A 19,251-nucleotide genomic window follows, 5' to 3' on the forward strand; every position below is an offset into this window, starting at 1 on the left:
CCAGTTGTGAGGATTTTTGTTTTCTTTATGTTGAGGTGTAATCCATACTGAAGGCTGTGGTCTTTGATCTTCATCAGTAGGTACTTCAAGTCCTCTTCACTTTCAGCAAGCAAGGTTGTGTCATCTGCATAACACAGGTTGTTAATGAGTCTTCCTCCAATCCTGATGCCTGATGTTCTTCATATTGTTCAGCGTCTTCGGTTATTTGCTTAGCATGTAGATTGAATAAATACGGTGAAAGGATAAAACTGGGGCTAGAGGGCCATATTAAGTAATTCACTACACTGCAGTGGGGTTCCAAGAGAGATTGAAGCAGACTCAGCTTAGTGTTCTCTGCAGTGAGTTCTTTCTGTATGCTTTAGTCTCTGGTTAATTTAGAGATATTTAGCTTTCTTAATTTCATTTTTTCCAGACTCTCCTAGGTATGAATACTTTTGAGGCTGTTAATGGGATTAAAAGAAAAGGAAGCTTATAAAAGTCTGTGCCATCCGTTTATTTATGTATTTGAGAAAGCTATTGTTTTTTTATGTGACGAAACAAATATTACGCACAAGGATTAACCCTTTTTCTTTTCTGTGTATCTTAAGCTGGAAAATGATTATCCGGAGAAGCCAGGATAAAAGGAAAAATGACTTTGAGATGCACTTTCTTAAAATAACTGAAGGAGTGACCTCATGAGCCAGCTGATAGCTTGGGTTTGCAAATGGATACATTTCTATTAGCCTGCTGCTGGATGCCGCAGAGCCAAATATATATGGAGTGTATTATATCATATCCTGTAGGCAGGAGACTGTCTGGCAGAGGGGATACTTAGAGAGGTGAAGTGGCCGGCTCTGCAGAAGAATGGCCGATGTAAATACTTTCAACCAGAGCCACCTTTTTTATGTAAACGTGACTGATGTGGGCTCGTGAGTCCCTATTATGTAGCAACTTGTATAATCTTCTGATAAATAATGTTTAGTGTTTATTATAATAAGAATTATAAGAACACCTGACATGTAGGATTTTCAGTATAAAAAAATGCTTCCGTGCTCATTTTCCCATTAATACTTAAGTATTCCCATTTCTGTTTTTTCTTTTTCTATTTTACAGCTACAGACCCATGCCCTTGAGTCTGCCACATTGCTAAACGTCCTCTCTTTTTGGTCTTAAGCTGCAGAGGCATGTGTCCTTTGTTGGAGGATGCTGCTTATCTCTGGAGTGTTTAAAGGAAAGCAGTAGGCCTGTGGAGGAGTTTTAAGATTACCCATTACCTGTTGCTGTTGAGTTGATTTCAACTCATAGTGACTCTGTAGGACAGAGTAGAACTACCCCATAGGGTTTCAAAGGCTGTAATCTTTACGGAAGCAGACTGCCACGTCTTTCTCCCAAGAAGCGGCTGGGGGGTTCATACTGCCAACATTTTGGTTAGCAGCCGAGTACTTAACCACTGCACCACCAGGGCTCCTTGTTTTAAGATTAGAACTTGGTAAATTGCTTCTCTTACCAAAAATCATTGTCAGTAATTAAGGATATTCACAAAGTGGTCTCCCCCTCCTCCCGCACAGTTAGAGTGGGCACTATGTCAGGAGATAAAGAAGAATAGCAGTTGTGTCTGTGATTTGGAATCTGTTTGGCCTGGATTTGTTTGTGAAATAAATCTGGATGAAGTCTATAATGTACTTAAGATCACACATACGTCACTGTATCTGTATGTCACACCCATGGACATTGGCCCAGCCTACTAGAAACTTCCAAGAAGAGTTTTAGGGTTATTTTCCCCTTTTATTAAATAGAAAGCCTATTTATTTTTGTATATATTGTTACCAACTGCCTTACTGAATTCGCGCATCGTTTGTAGTAATTTTTCGTTTGATTGTTTGGGACTTTCCAGATACACAATCATATCCTCTACACACAATGATGATTTTTCCTGCTCCTCAACTATTTCTTTCTCTTATCTAATTGCATTGGCAACTACCTCCAGAACAACATTTGGAATTCTCAGGACTGTGCAGGAAAGCTTTTTGTTTTATAATCTTGGAATTTGGTAGAAGACTTAAACGTATCTCAGATGTCTTTTGGGACTACTGATGCCTGTACTCTTGTCTTCCAGGCCCAGCTTCGGGCATTTATCCCAGAGATGCTCAAGTACTCCACAGGTCGGGGAAAGCCAGGCTGGGGGAAAGAAAGCTGCAAGCCTGTCTGGTGGCCTGAAGATATCCCATGGGCAAATGTCCGGAGTGACGTCCGCACAGAAGAGCAAAAGCAGAGGGTGAGTTGCCCATTGCTTTTCCTTTCTGTATCAACCACCCCAATTTTTGTCATTTTTACTTCTTATGCTAAAGAGTCTTTAAAAAATTGTATGTAATAGTCAAAAGATGTTTACTATTAATCACTCCATCACTGTAAAGAGAAGACTTGAATGGGTCCATGAATTTACACTTCTCTCTTCATAGTTGCCTTTTGGAGCAGTTTTAATTTTATGAGATGCTTGGGTAAACCAGAATAAACTTGACATAAAAGTGCTTATCGCTTTGAAGAGTTAGACTCACTGTTGAGAAATGTAAATAGCATGGAATTAGAGAAATGAGACGTCTGCCAGGTGAGTCTGCTGATAAACTTCTTTTCAAAAAGAAAAGAGACTAAGCTAGACATTATTCCTTCCTTTTTCTTCATATTTGTTTTTTTATTGAGCTTGGATGTTTACTCAGAATCTTTATATAAAATTCTTGACCAGACTAACTTCCTTTGTGAGAAGTTTAGAGTTAGTCCTCAGCTTGGAATAGAATATAAAACCCGAAAGCTAAACCAGATTTTGATCAGGAAGAAAGCTGGTGGGAAACCTACTTGGTGCTGATTTTCTTTGTGCTAGAATTGGTCTGTAGGAAATGTTCCCAAGAGAGTTTATTCTCTGTGAGATTTGGTTTGGTTTGATAAATAAGCAACTGCTTATTCCACAGTGGGACTGAATAACCAAAGTTCTTTGTTACTTAATATGCTTTTCTGGTCTTTTGGTGGCAGGTTTCATGGACCCAGGCACTACGGACCATAGTTAAAAACTGTTATAAGCAACACGGGCGGGAGGACCTTTTGTATGCTTTTGAAGATCAGCAAACACAAACACAGGCCACAACCACACATAGTATAGCCCATCTTGTACCGTCACAGACCGTCGTCCAGACCTTTAGTAACCCTGATGGCACTGTCTCACTTATCCAGGTGAGTGAACCTATGGTGTCCACATTGTGGTGTCTGAGATGGGTCAGTTGGCACATCAGACTGGAGAAAGTCTTCTTTGCCCATACTCTTGTATGAACTTTATATAGCTCCCCAACCCCAAGATTTTTCCTACCCGAAGTTGATTTCTGAAGAATATTGTAAATGGGTTGCATTTGCTAAATAGATAGCTGTGAATAGCTTTCCTGGACACTTCCAAAATAAAAAACAGCTAGCACTTTAAAATGACTTCTTTTTTTAACTGTTTCACTCTGTCAGTGGCCAGGGAATATTTTTTCTGAGGTAGAATACAATTTGTTGATAGGTGGTGTGAGAGTAGAAAATTGTTTGAATGACACTGGGGGCTGGTGATGAACTGTGATAGCTCATCTAACCTTGATTTATTTAGTTGAAGTAAAACTCTGATACTCTTGTTAGTTACTGAGATATGATTTTAGTAACTCATTTCATTGGGCATGTTAATTGTTACCTGTTCTGGGTTAGGAATTAAATGACTCTTAACTTCTGAGTAAAGGAGAGGCGGGAAGATTCGCTTACCGATACAACAATACTTTCTGTATTTTTCTTTAGGTTGGCACAGGGGCAACAGTAGCCACACTGGCTGATGCTTCAGAATTGCCAACCACAGTCACTGTTGCCCAAGTGAATTATTCTGCTGTGACTGATGGCGAGGTAAGAACGAGGATTCAGTCTGCAGTGCCTCATTTAAATGCTTACTTCAGTGTGTAGGTGAGGGGGGAGTGAGGGGCCAGAAGGTAGAGAGACTGAAAGTAGTCTACATGTCTGCAGCATGATTTTCCTTAAACTTTTTTAACACCATACCATGATCATTTTGTAAAGAATATTATACTGTATATTAATTATAACAATTGAAATTTATGGATCATTATGACTCTAACTTAACTACCAGGAGCTTACAAATTTACATTTGTAATATAGCATTTTGTATAATACACAATGAAAAAGGTTTATGCATTTAATACTTTTGTGCTGTGAATCTCAAAGAATTTTGTCTTTGGACTTTATGCAAAAAAATTAGATCATTTAAAGCAGAGCTGACTAGGGTAAGCGTTCTTGGAAGGGATAAACGTATTTGTAAATCAGTAGACATGATTTATTATATGTTAAACATGAATTTGAAAGGGTTTTACAGGAGAACCCTTCCCTACTAAAATGGAGGTGGCTATGGGACTGGGAGGTAATGTTTTTAAATGGATAGATAATTGGTTCAAATAATAATAGGAAGAATAACTAACCTTTATTAAGCACTGACTTAACCAAACCTTCCATCCTATGAAGTATAGGTCCTGTTATCATCTCCATTTTATAAATTAGAAAAAACTAAGATGTGTAGAGTTTAGGTGACTTACCCAAAGTCACAGAGTTAAGTGCTGAAGCTGAGTAATGTATTTAGAAAACATTATCTAGGCTCTGAGCTTTGAGCCATCACTTAAGATTCAGGAAAGGGCTCATCAAGTGACTGTGGGCTTTTCCCCTAAAGACACTAGTGTGGTGTACTCGTGAAGTTTGAAAAATAGCCAACAAATGTCAAAGAGCAGTATCACAAATAAAGCTAAAAGTATTGCCTCACCGTTGTTCAAAACCCTTGTTCACCTAGCACACCACAAAGTAACTTCCCTTTATGCCCCGCAGCAAAAGGTGAGAACTGCTCTTGAGGTGAGGAGGAGGGCACACCCGGGCTCCTGGGTCAGCCAGCACATACTGAGCCCCTGCCATGTTGCAGGGACATGTCAGAGCATGTGGAGTTGAGTTACCCGGGAACCGTGCTCCCAGGAGCTCTGTCTAGAGCAGGGGAAAGAGATGTACAGAAACGAACTCTGGCGCGTGCTGGAGAAGGTTAGAGATGCTGTCAAGTGGTTATGCCTTAAGAGGGAGAGAATACTTCCAGTTAGGGAGCCTGGGAAGGTTTAGGGCAGGAGATGGCTTTTGGTTCTTCAGTGTAGAAAAGTCAAGAGAATATTTACTTTGTATGTGTGTGTGTGTGCTTTAGGTGAAAGTTTACAGAGCAAATTAGTTTCCCAATCAATACTTTATACACAAAGTATTCCATGACATTGGTTGCAATCCCCACAGTGTGTCAGCCCTCTCCCCATGTCTACCCTGAGTTCCCCATTCCCGTTCGTCCAGTTTTCCTGCCTCTCCCTGCCTTCTCATCTTTGCTTTGGGCAAATGTTGCCCTTTTGGTCTCATATAGTTGATAGTTCTAAGGAGCACTTTCCTCACGGGTGTTATTGTTTATTTTTTAGGCCTGTCTATTATTTGGCTGAAAGGTGGTCTCCAGGAGTAGCTTCAGAGCCAAGTTAGAAGGGTGACTAAGGGCTATAGTCTTGGGGGTTCCTCCAGTCTCTGTCAGACCAGTAAGTCTGGTCTTTTTTATGGATTTGGATTTTGTTCTACATTTTTCTCCCACTCTGTCCAGGACTCTCTATTGTGATCTTGGTCAGAGCGGTTGAGGGCATTTACTTTTAAAAGTATTTAAGTATCATAAATGGGTATGGGTTAGCTGAGGAAAAAATTCGCCAGTTCCAGAACACTAAAACCAGAGGACACACCTTGAAAAGTGAAAGAGAAGACACTGGTGGGTACACTTATGCAATTTGTCACTTTTTGGCTTAGTCAAAGTTATCAACCATATTTTCCTCCTGTATGGATGTTCCCTGGTGCTATTTAAGAAAGTAACTTTGGGCTTCAAAAACATTTCTCCGGGGACAAATTCTTTGAAAACCATTTTACTAAATAAATTCACACATACAGAGGTAGTCAGTTTATTCAAAAATCTGTGAAAAGTATGAGGGCCTTATTAAGTGACCATAAAGCTCAGTCACACATCTATGGCTTTTTCAGCACACTAGCATCATTTTTAAGTCATCAGTTGCAGGCCTGAATGAATGGCATATAGAAACTTTTAATATCCTTTTGGTAAATACCCAAACTCAGATTAAAAAAAAAAAATTCTAAATCTTCTCACACTTCCATTGAAACACAAATGAGATCAGGAAGAGAAAAAACATAGATTATCTCAGAGAGTGCTAACACGTTTTAGATTCTGTAATGTTTGTTTGCCTTAGGTGTTGACACAGTTGTTAGTTTTGAACTATAAGAACTGTGTTTAGTCAAACATCTCACTGATATGAGGTAGATAAGACCACACCAATGCCACTGTGACTCAGTAGCACACCCTGCTTCCTTATACTTAGTATCTTTTTCCCCAGTAAACAGTATCTTTGCTGTGAGTCAGAATCAAGTTGATGGCAATGGGTTAAAGGTTTTAAGGTCAGTTTATTATCTTGACCTTACCAGTGAGCCCTGACCCGTTAGACCACACTGCCTTCAATGTCCAGTTACGTTTCTGAGGAGGACCTTTGGGAGCCTGTCTCTTTTGGTGATACGATCTCCCAAATCTGTTTATTGAATGTTCTCTTTGAGCGGAGAATACCTAGTAGTCTGAGTAGTACAAAGAAAAAATTATCTAGCTTTAACTAGTTAAAAATTAGTTAGAAACACAGAAGAAGTTACATAGACATTTACAAATAAACATGGAGTGTCAAAATAATATAGAATGAACTGTATGTTGATTTAAAATATTTATACAATTTTTAAAATTTGTTTTTTGTTGTTGAGCCTATACACAGCAGAATATACACCAGTTCCTACATGTACAATTCAGTAAGATTATTTTTATAATTTTGACTTTGATGGATGGCATATTTATAAATACAGATAGACTTGAGAATTTATTCTTTTGTATGGTAAGACCAGAGTCCTGGTGGTGCAGTGGTTAAGAGCTCGGCTGCTAATCAAGTTCGAATCCGCCAGCCACTCCTTGGAAACCATATAGGACAGTTCTCCTCTGTCCTATAGGGTCGCTATGAATTGGAATTGACTCAACAGCAACGGGTTTGGTTTTTTTGGTATGATAAGACTACCAGTTGGTATTTGACGATATGTCGTATAATTGTGTTATGTGTCTGAAGAGTCAAAATTTGAAATAGAATGGTATCTGATAATAATGGTATATAAGTGATTTTCCTGTTAGAAGAAAAAAAAAAACCAAGATGCAAAGACAGACATGAATTTTAAACTGAACCATCAACACATATAATAGTTCTGAAGTTGCACGGTTCGTTTTAGGTAGATTTTATATGAATACTAGTTTACCTAAAGTATGTAGGCTGCAGAACAAGTAAGAAATTGTGACTGTAGGAGTATGTTCAGCCATCCATTCAGTAGATCATTTTCTGAGCCCTGTGCCAGGCACTATGATACAGACTCATGAAGACTGCCCTTTCCCTCAGGGAGCACACAGGTGATGGAGAAAAACCATCAGAGAACAGTTGCGGTAAGGTAAGAGATCTGGTAGAAACAAGCCCAGGGTACCATGGAACCCCGCAGAGAGGTCCTCAACTTGGACTTTAGGGAGTGGGGTTGTCTCAAGAAACATCTCCCGATGGAATAACACCTGAGGGCAGCTAGAAGGGAGCGTAGTGAGACAAAGGGATGGGAGTTGTGTTCGGATCAGAGGAGCCGCATGTGCAGTGCAGTGGTTGTGGAAGCTTGGAATAGTGCAGGTGGCTGCTGGAGGGAGAACAGCAGCCACAGTTTGAGAGGCTTCGTTTTAGTGCGTCTCTCAGAAAAGCATAGAAACTAATGGTATGTGCTCTGAATCTCTTCCCCTCCTAGGGCTTGTGGCCCTTTCTTTGGGATACAGTGACATTCTGGCATAGACAACTACACACTGGCTCCCAACAGATGGGAAGGGAGCACAGCAAGAGCTCAAGCAAACACAGCTAATGCACCGAGACTCAGTAATAGGGAATTCCAAGAAGTGTTCAACCTAAGCAGATTTCTTTGTCTACTGCCATTTTTCTGATTAGAAATCTCTTCGTCTGCTTCTTCCTTTTCCCTCTCTACCCTACTACTGCCATCCCCACTACTCATTCTTATCATATAATTTAACTTTCTTAAGTTAAACTGTATATGGCAACATTTGAATACTGTTTTCACTATAAATATAGTTTTAGCTATAGATATAAAACCAAATCAACCAAACTTGTTGCTGTCGAGTTGATTCTGACTCGTAGTGACCCTATAGGACAGAGTAGAACTGCCCCATAGAGTTTCCAAGGAGCAGCTGGTAGATTCAAACTGCCAACCTTTTGGCTAGCAGCCAAGCTCTTAAACTACAAATTTAGTTGTAACTAAATGTGTACATGTTGAATGGCTCCACTAGAGTACAACCTCTTGGGAGAGGTGTATTGGGCCGGGCCCCGGGGGGCAGGGGGGCCATGGTATGGGCTAGACTAGCAGGGTGAGTCTGGAAAGAGAACTGCTATTGATGGCAGTAGGTGACTGTGCTGCCCAGCTTCAACCAGTGTTTCCGGTGGAATCATTGGCCATCTAAGAACGGACAGTGTAGCTTACCATCTAAAGTGGCATTGTTCACAATGATGCTCATTGGAGTGATGAGATCAAAGTGATAAAACCTTGGGAAGCAAGCATTTTGTGAGTTCCTGAGTGGGTGACTTTGTAGCTCTAAAGGAAAGAAATAGGATATCTCTGTAGTGACGGGCCCTGATGGCTTGCTGGCACATTCTACTACCCATGAGAACTCGGGCAGATCGTAAGGCAATGCTAAGGAATGTCTCATTCTTGGACAGGCTTTTGACAAAAATTCTGAGATGCAGTATCATAATCTAAGTATAGGAATGGAACCTGTTACCCAAAGCAGGAGGAGGATTTGAAACATCTGCCACTCCTAGAGCTTGTAGCACTTTCTTGAGGACATAGGAGTGACCTGCAGTCGTGATATCACCACTCCCTGGGGCTCCCTAGGCCACAGCAATGTGAGGTGGGTGCAGCACATGCTCCTAAGCACAGCCAGCAGCCTAGATCCCAGAGTTCACCAGAAGTCCACACCTGCTGATTTACTTACCACCCACCATGCTTCTGATTAGAAATTGCTTCCGCTACCCTTGCTGCTTTTTGTTTTTTGAGGGGGGCAATTAGCCAGGCAGTATTTATTGGCCAAAACAGACTGGAGTTGGCTAGATACAGCTATAAATGCAAAGCACTCTGCTAAAATCAGTAGTCTTCAACTGGGGACAGGCTTGTTCCCTGTCCCCCAGGACATTGGGCATCAGCTGGAGACATTTTTATTGTCATGACCAAGGCAGGGTGCTGGTGGCATCTAGTGGCCAGGGATGATGCTAAACATCCTACGATGCACAGGACAGCCCCCAAGACAAAGAATTATCTGATACAAAATGTCAGTAGCGCTGAGGTGGAGAAATCTGTGCTAGATCTAACAAAGCTGGACTTTCATCTGCTCCGCACCAATGATTATATATCTGTGTGGTTTGGGATTTTTTCGTTTGTTTGTTTTTTGGTATCTTCATAATTCCACCCATTAAAAGGAATGTGTGTTTTTAATATGTTTAAAATATATATATTTGCTGAGTTTGGCAGTATCCCTCAAAAATAAAAATATGAAATACCTTTCATCTACAGTTCTAGCCCTAGGAATTTACCTTATAAATAGACCCACATACAAAACATCAAAAGAAGATAGAAGGAATACACAGAGTCACTATACCAAAAAGAACTGGTCGACTTTGAATCATTTCAGGAAGCTGCATATGATCAAGAACCAAATGGTACTGAAAGAAGAAGTCCAAGCTACGCTGAAGGCATTGGTGAAAAACAAGGCTTCAGGGACTGACAGAATACCAATTGAGATGTTTTAGCAAACGAATGCAACACTGGAAGTGCTCGCTCGTCTGTGCCAAGAAATTTGAAAGACAGCTTCCTGGCCAACAGACTGGAAGAGATCCATATTTGTACCCATTCCAAAGAAAGGTGACTCAACAGAATGTGGAAATTATCAAACAATATCATTAATATCACACAAAAGTAAAATTTTAATGAAGATCATTCAAAAGCGGTTATAGTAGTATATCAACAGGGAACTGTCAGAAATTCAAGCCGGATTCAGAAGAGGACGTGGAACTAGGGATATCATTGCTAATGTCAGATGGATCTTGGCGGAAAGCAGAGAATACCAGAAAGATGTTTACCTGTGTTTTATTGACTATGCAAAAGCATTCATCTGCATAGATCATAACAAATTATAGGTAACATTTCAAAGAATGGGAATTCCAGAACACTTAACTGTGCTCATGAGGAACCTGTACATAGATCAAGAGGTGTCATTTGAACAGAACAAAGGGATACTGTGTGGTTTAAAGTCAGGAAAGGTGTGCCTCAGGGTTGTGTCCTTTCACCATACTTATTCAGTCTGTATGCTGAGCAAATAATCCAAGAAGCTGGACCATATGAAGAAGAACAGGGCATTAGGATTGGAGGAAAACTCATTAACAACCTGAGTTATGCAGATAAGGCAACTTTGCTTGCTGAAACTGAAGAGGACTTGAAGCACTTACTGATGAAGATCAAAGATCACAGCCTTCAGTATGGATTACACCTCAACATAAAGAAAACAGAAATCCTCACAACTGGGTCAATAAGCAACATCATGATAAATGGAGAAAAGACTGATGTTGTCAAGGATTTCATGTTACTTGGATCCACAATCAACACTCATGGAAACAGCAATCAGGAAATCAAACAACACATTGCATTGAGCAAATCTGCTGCAAAAGACCTCTTTAAAGTGTTAAAAGGCAATGGTGTCACTTTGAGGACTAAGGTGTGCCTGACTGAAGCCATGGCATTTTCAGTTGCCTCATATGCGTGTGAAAGCTGGACAGTGAATAAGGAAGACCAAAGAATTGACACCTTTGAGTTGTGGTGTTGGCAAAGAATATTGAATATACCATGGACTGCGAGTAGATTGAACAAATCTCTCTTGGAAGAAGTACAACCAGAATGCTCCTTAGCAGTGAAGATGGCGATACTTGGTCTCACATACTTCGGACATGTTATCAGGAGGATCCAGTCCCTGGAGAAGGACATCATGCTCGGTAAAGTGGAGGATCAGCGAAAAAGAGGAAGACCCTCAATAAGATATATTGACACAGTGGCTACAACAATGGGCTCAAGCATAACAACGATCATGAGGATGGCGCAGGACCCGGCAATGTTTCGTTCTGTTGTACGTAGGTCACTCTGAGTTGGAACTGACTCAACGGTACCTAACAATAACAATAATTAAAGTAATGTATAAGGATATTTATCAAAGCACTGTTTGTAATGGCAAAAGACTCAAAACCACCTAAATGCCATTATGAGATAGCTGATTAAATAAAACATGGTGTGTCTATATAAAACAATGCTGTGCTGGCATTATTATGAATCATGAACAAATGAAGCTGTTTTATACATTCTAAAATGAAATCATTTTAGAGATGTATTGTTTGTGAAAAAAGTAAGGTATTAAAGATACATAGAATATACTACTATTTTCATTTTTAAAATGGGAATAGCGAAAAGGGGGAAATGGGGTGTGTGTGTGTGTACTTCTGTAAATACGCTTGTATATAGATAGAATATCTCTACAAAGGTACACAGAAATAGGTAGCAGTAGTTGCCTTTAAGCAAAGGATCTGGAGTACTAGCATTATATTCACTTTGGTATAGTTCAAATTTTTTATGATTACGTTTACTGTCTATTAAAAATGTTTCATTTTTGAATAGGTAATATATTGATATGGGTCAAAAAAATGTAATATTAAAAAGTATACAGTGGGGAAAAAAAAGTATACAGTGGGAAGTCTTGCTTCCTGTCCCCATCCAGTCTGTCCCACAACCTCCCCACCAGACTCCAGTGGTTTCCTTTTGTGTGTCCTTCCAGAATTTCTTTATGCAAATAGAAGCAAATTCAAATGTATATTCTATACCCCTTCCTTTCTTACATAAAAGATAGCATACTAAATACCCTGTTCTGTACATTGTAGGTCATATAAATGTAAAAGTGTGTGAGGATATGTATTTTGCCAAGCACGTAGCAATTTATTAGAGAAATGATTCTTTAAAAAATCATAACCGTTTTGTGGCTTTGAATTTTTACTATCGTGTTCTTTCTGCCTCAGGTGGAACAGAATTGGGCCACGTTACAGGGAGGCGAGATGACCATCCAGACAACACAAGCGTCAGAGGCCACTCAGGCAGTGGCATCATTGGCAGAGGCCGCGGTGGCAGCTTCTCAGGAGATGCAGCAGGGAGCTACGGTCACCATGGCGCTCAACAGGTAGAGGCAGGGGTGGAGGCGTGATTGAGGATCATGTATTTGTCCCTAGATGGGGAATGAAGCCCTTAAAAAGAAATGCTGTATCTCAGTTTGTCAGAAGTGGAAATTGGAGTTTTTTATAACCCACCTATTGCCATCAAGACGATTCTGACTCATAGCAGCCCTATAGGACAGAGTAGAACTGCCCCATAGGGTTTCCAAGGCTGTAAATGCTTATGGAAACGGAGCAGGTGGTGGGTTTGAACCACCAACTTTTGTTAGCAGCCAAGCACTTAACGACTGCGCCACCAGGACTCTCTTTGACACTCCCAGCCTGTAAGATACTGTAGGTTGGCTTCTAGTCAGCCCTCACCACCCCCCACACTAACCACTCTCCAGCAAGCAGTTCAGCCTTTCTAACCTCCACCTCAAGCCTACTGGTTGACCCCTCACTTAATCCTATTCTCTGCCCATTAACGGACCCAAAGTGGCAAGGTTTGAGTTTTTACCAAACTCTGAGCCCCTGTTTTAAAGGGACCAGAGATTATCTAACAAATCAAAAAGCTTCAGGACTAATTGTCCTTTTATTCCTATAAAGGAAACTGCTTTTGTTGGCTATGGGGTTATTCAGCCATGTTTAAGCAGGTCAAGAGTTGGTTTTACTGGCTTCTCAGGAAATTTATTTCCCTTGGTTATCAGTGACTTCAATATGAAATAAGTTTTGGGTTATTGGGAAAATAATTGAAGGTTTTTTATTCAGGTATGGGGGTAGTCCAGTAAGAGGTCATTTCCGAAACAACGTTGTATTCTTCCCAGCTCAGTTCCTTCCACTGGTTGTTGACAGAGTTGGAAAGATCCGATCATTCTTCTCAGTCTTCATTTCTGTCACAAATTTATTTTCAGTGAGCCCAGCCATTTTAACTAATGGTTAGGAGTATGGGCCTTGGAGCCAGATTACCTGAGTTTGAATCTCAGTTCTGTCACTTACTAGCTGTGTGACCTCGTACAATTTACTCTCAATGCCCCCGCTTTCCTCTTCTGTAAATGAGGGTAATAAAAGTGCCTGCCTTGTAAGGGTGTTGCGAGAACTGGATAAGTTAATGCGTGTGAGACCTCAGGTCAGTGCCTGGCATGTAGTAAAGATTAGCTGCTGTTGTTACTACCCACAGTAGCTATTAGTTTCAGGTAGTTATTCAGCTTACTCTACTAGGTAAGGCTGTAAAAAATAATATATATATATATGTATATATACTCCAAGATATCATCTCTGCTTTCAAAGAAATCATACTCTTTTAAGGGAGACTGATTTTAAGTAAAACACTTAGCCAACGGTATTATTCAGATTTTAAATCACTGTTGAATTGTGCAGTGCAGACTACAGACATTGCAGAAATCCAGAAAGGGGAATCACCTCCCCCAGAATATTACAGTCAGCTCAAGTTTAGATTGGATGTGATATTTACTAGAGAGCCATGATGGGTTTGTGCCTAAAAGATTTATATGAGGCTGGACAGCATTGTGGTGGAGAAGAGAGTTCTGATGTCACACAGGCTCAAGTTGGAATCCTAGTGCCACCACTAGCCATTTGATCTTGAGAAGCTTGACCCCCGAGCCTCAGTTTCCTCATCATTCTAATGGAGCTAATACTCACCAGAGAGAGCTGAAAGGATTCAGTGAGATGATGTCTATAAAACTCTTTGTTGAAGTGCCTAGCCCATAGTTAGCACTTCACAAATTATAGTTAGTATCATTTAAAATTCTATTTAAGATTGTTCTATTCAGAATTGACTATAGTGAGAAGATATTGGAAATAGAAGACTAGTTAGGAAGGGGCAGTCTAGGCGTGCCTTGGAAAGTAAAATCATAAGAATGGAGAGAAAATGACTGATCTAGAGGAAGTATGACCAGGACTTGGTGGTGGAGTAAACACAGAAAACTGAAACGCATGCACAGACAGCCATTCTCCCTAGTTAGCCAGCAAATCTGTGAGTGACCTGGCCTATTAGATTATGTTGCTTTTCAGTAACATGAAAGTCTTACTTGATTGCTTACACTTTGGCTCAATCCCACTCCTTCCTTTGAGAGAAAACACCCAGATAAACTTCCTGAAAGGCATGGCCAGAGTGAGAACCTCTCTCCCTTTGGTCCGGTCACCTGCACCGTAGCGTGGAGCCTGATAGGCCATCATGAAAGACCAGCAGGACTTGATTTCATTGAGGCTTCCAGCCAGCACCTTGGATATTCCAGTGAAGTGTCAGTGTCGTGGAAACCCTGAACATCGTGGAAAATATGAGGCACATTTGGGCTCCCTTTGCTGGGAGGTCCAGGCTTATTTCCAAAGGTAGGAGGGTGATGGTTTCCCTGGAGGGCTTGTTAGCAAACTCAGATGCAGCTGAGGTGGCTACAGTGTTTACTCTGAAGGAAGGAGAATGTGGTTCAGTGTGGGATGGAGGAGGAGTAAGGAGATGTTGAAATCTGTTTGCAATCAGATAGTCCAACACCCAGTGAGTGTCAGGGGATGGGGTGTTTCAGCTTCTGCAGGGGGTGGAGAAGCCCAGCCTGGCCAGGAAGGGTCTGGAGACTGTAGCAGGCTATTAGAGGAGCATGGGGGCTTTCTGACTCCAGGAGAGGTCACCTGCTGTCTGACGCTTTAGTCAGGAGCCTTTGATCTAAGACTAAAGCCCTTGGTGTTTGCTTCTGTGTGGGATGAGGCATACTGGCATACTTCTCTCCTGCATTCCCAGCCTGTTCCCAGAATTTGTTGTTGGAAGTCACTTTAGTGAAACACAGAAAGCTGGTCCTCGTTCCTGTGGTAACAAAATGATTTCCTACCTTGGCCCTGTGCAGTCTGCCTAGGTCTCAGGTACAGGTGGAACAAGTGTGGCTCCCTAGTAATCACCTGCAACCCTGCTCACTGTAAACAGCAGGTGTGGGTGGAGGGTGAAAAGGGAGAGGCAGGCTGCATGCGATGGCAGGTGGGGACCAAGACGTGGGGGCTCCTTCATCTGTTGGGGGAGAGGGATTAGGACACATGCAGTACAGACTTGTTTTTCAGCTGTGCTGTTAAAAGAGTTTTGTCCAGCAAGTCGGAACAAGGGCCCTGGGCTCCACAGCCTTTAGTCTCCCCTGGCTTTATAGCAACCCAAAGAGGGTAGGGAGGAATTGCCATTAAAAAATCTGGAACCTGTGTTAATTTTAATTTTCAAAATAAATAATAAATCAGCACTTTCAGGAAGGAGGTGGGGTAGAAATCAGAACGAATAAATAAAGAACAGAGCAGCACAGCTCCAGAAAAAGTTGAGCTATTCAGCCTGAATATCTAGAAAGGAGAGGAAATGACCTCATCATGTATTTGTTGTGATACAGTGATTAATTGAAGCTGGTTAAGCTGTCCTAGACTTATATTCATTCTTAAACAAGTTCTTCTGCAAAGTGCAGCCCTTGCATATAGAGATCCATGATAAATATTAGTAGAACGAATCTACACTTATCCCAGTAGGAGTTCACGGTGTCTTGTGCAGCCACGCTGGGGAAAACGGGCGGAAGTCAGTACCTCTTCTCAAAGAAGTTAGGGTTTGCTGTTGTTTTGTTGTGAAGAGACTTTGCTTAAAAAAAAGTGAACCATATTTTTAAAGAAAAAAAATAGCTCTTTTTTTTTAAGTGAAAATATCGTTTACTTAAAATTAGAGATATTAATAAAATAGAATATGGCTTCAATATATGGACTGGTATTTGACCAGTAAAATGGGATTGAGAACCTAAATGAGACCTCCTCTCTGGAAATGGAGGGCAGAAACTGTGCAGCTGCTTTTCTTTCCTGTAGACAAAGCCTGGGCACTTCCAGATAGAAAGCTGATGGAAGCTTCTCATTTGTAACTAGCATGGAAATGACTTTTGTCTAAAATTGTGAAGTCACCGTTTTGAAAGTAAAGGTGATCTTTTCTAGCAGTGTGGTTTGGTCTTTCCCATGCAGTCTGTGTAAATGGTTAGGATAGACTGAAAGGATAGGCCTGCTGACCATGAAGAGTAGTCATTGTCTTAAGCCCCCGTCCCTGACCGGCCTTGGGTAACTAACCTCGCCCACCCTGGCACCCTGTCGGACCCGTCATCTCCAGCATCGCATGTTATCTTAGGTGTTGCTGGTTCTCTATATTTGGTCAGGCTGACTCCGATCACAGCTCTTCTTCTATCACACCATACTTTAGAAAAGCATCGAGGAAAATAACTTCAAATGTTTAGAGCTTCAGATATACTCAAATGAGTGTGATCAGGTACAATTACACTCTCACATAAGGGCTTGGGGAGCTGCCCTCCTTCCTCTCCACCTGCAAGCATGTGTCCCGGCTGTGCACGAGTGGAGGATGTCACCTTTGTAATAAAATGGGGACCGAGAAGTCACTGGGGTAACTAAGAACAAAGACCCTATTTCCATATAAATACTTCTCATATACCAGCTTCTTTCTCCAAAATACCACACAGCTGCCTCCAGAGAGTATATTCTTCAGCTTTCCTTGAAGTCTCAGGTCATATGTTAAATATTTTTATATTGCTCCATGATATCTGGGCACTATAAAATTGACTGGTGGCATTGTTTATTAACACACATTTCTCAGAAAAATATTAGAAATTAAGGACCTAGGCACTAAATAATCATTCATTAGACTGTCTCTGATAAATACTTATGAAACACTTTAAAATTAAAATTTACCATGTAAAATGTAACAAATAACCTTAGTAGTAATTCCAAATCAAGTGTCCTCTTTTGCTTTGAGTTCACATTACAGCTACTGTGGAATGATGGCTGTAGGTATCAAATCACTGAGAAGTATATTTCAGCATCCAGCATGGTCTTAGCTTTTATATGGACAGCTTGAAGCTCTATGGTTCTTTTCAGCTTTTTATTCAGCCTGAGTTATGGCCTACATTTTGGGTATGCAAATAAATTTAAAATATATAATCATGACTTTGAACTAAATCAGAGGAAACCTGGAAATAAAATTTTGTTTCTCTCTTCCGCATGGAAGCATTTGCCTCACGTAAATGACTACAAGAAAGGAGAGAAATCAGCAGTTTTGCATTTATCATTTTAAATAAATGTCAAAGATTATTTACACGAGGAAGTATAATGTTAAGTGAAAAACCAAACCCAAACCTACTGCCATTCAGTCGATTCTGACTCATAGCAGCCCTATAGGATAGGGTAGACCTGCCCCATATCCAAGGCTGTAAATCTTTTCGGAAGCATACTGCCACATCTTTCTCCTGAAGAGTGGCTGGTGACTTCGAGCCACCAACCTTTCAGTTAGCAGCTGAGCACTTTAACTGCTGCACCACCAGGGCTCCTTAAGTGAAAAAAGCAAGATATAGAACTGTAGGTACAATATGATCCTAATTATTTGTTTAAAGTTGTACTTCAGATTAGAAGGAAATAACTTATCTCTATGGTATTTTTAATTTTCTTTTATATGTAATGAGATTTTTTCCAAGTTTTCTACATGTATTACTTTTACTGTCAGAAAAAGATAACTTTTTAAATACATAGACATAAAAATTAAAAAGCAAGACAAGTTAATTAGAAACCTTTTATATTAAATAAGACTTTTCTGTCCATTGAGTTTCTTTCATTGCCTCCCAGAATCTTTATAGTGACCAAGAACTACCATGTCTGTTGCTGTACTCGTCTGTGGACTTTCTTAGGTGAAAGTGACACTATTGAGCTTAATACTGGTTGCATTGCCCACAGGTGTGACACCTTTACCCTAAACCAATCCACATCCCCTTATCTATCCCTGCTTACAGCTTGCGATTTCAAGATGATCACCCATAACTACATGAAGTCTGCAGCTTCAGAGCAAGCTGAGTCAACTGGCTTATGTGGTTATCCAGCCCAGGCCTTTGTCCACCTCTGCCAAACTCAGCGACACGACCTTTTCTATTCCATGCCCACGTTTGATATTCTCTCAGTAACTGCTAACTAGCACCTGATGTTTTCTGAGGAGAGATTCTGAATTTATCTGTTTTCTTGTGTTTTAACATCTCTGAAATTTGGATGACATATTACAATTATAATTGTCAAGAAATTTTCTTTCTTATTAGCACAAAAAATAATAGTATATTTTACAGTTTGTGGCCCTGGTGGCGCAGTGGTTAAGTGCTTGGCTACTAACTGAAAGGTCGTCATTTCAAACCTCCCAGCTACTCCACAGGAGAAAGATGCGGCATTCTGCTTCTGTAAAGATTACATACAGCCTTGGAAACCCCATGGGGCATTTCTGCTCTGTTCTGTAGGGTCTCTGTTAGTCGGAATTGACGTCGATGGCAGTGGGTTTGGTTTTGGTTCTTAGCATCATAGAATCAATAAAATGCGTGTTCATATATTTAGGAAAAGCATATAGGAGGGAAAAGAAAGAAAAATGTGACAAAATGCTAGAGTAGTGTTTCTGTTCTATTAAACAGATGGTTAATAGCTTTCTGTCTGTTCTACAGAGTGTCTGCTCTGCAGTGAAGGGAGGTTTATATTTCGTTGTGTTCATAGTGTCAAGGAGTTTGCGCTTATAGTGAGAATTTTAGAACGGAAGTATTGAGCTTAGCACTGCCTGCTTGTACAGTGAAGCAAAGGGGGAAGAGTTTGACTTTTCAGGATATTAGTCAGCCATTATTTTGTATTTGAAAAATGCAGATATAAGCCAAACTGTTCGTATTTAATATTAATTAAATGGCAAGTTCAGGCTGCTGACTCCTCGTTTTCTCATCCACCCTTGTCTATATGGAGCAGCTTCAGATGATCTGCCTTATGTTAGCTTAAAGAGAAAAAAGAAAACCTCGTG

At 40.6% G+C, this 19,251-nt stretch overlaps 1 protein-coding gene across 3 annotated transcripts in view; it reads left to right on the top strand.

The window, feature by feature from the left end:
* NRF1 (nuclear respiratory factor 1) overlaps window positions 1–19,251 on the top strand; it is a 160,167-nt gene that overhangs the window by 107,605 nt on the left and 33,311 nt on the right. For 2 of the 3 annotated variants that reach the window (XM_004382662.2, XM_023737100.1), the window contains 4 exons: window positions 2,096–2,254; window positions 3,004–3,201; window positions 3,790–3,891; window positions 12,288–12,445. In XM_004382662.2, coding sequence (XP_004382719.1) covers window positions 2,096–2,254; window positions 3,004–3,201; window positions 3,790–3,891; window positions 12,288–12,445 — 617 coding nt within the window. The remainder of the gene's footprint in view (window positions 1–2,095; window positions 2,255–3,003; window positions 3,202–3,789; window positions 3,892–12,287; window positions 12,446–19,251) is intronic. The other variant, XM_023737101.1, reaches the window with a different exon arrangement.

This window comes from Trichechus manatus, unplaced genomic scaffold (assembly GCF_000243295.1).
Source record: "Trichechus manatus latirostris isolate Lorelei unplaced genomic scaffold, TriManLat1.0 scaffold00097, whole genome shotgun sequence".
Taxonomy (NCBI): Eukaryota; Metazoa; Chordata; class Mammalia; order Sirenia; family Trichechidae; genus Trichechus; species Trichechus manatus.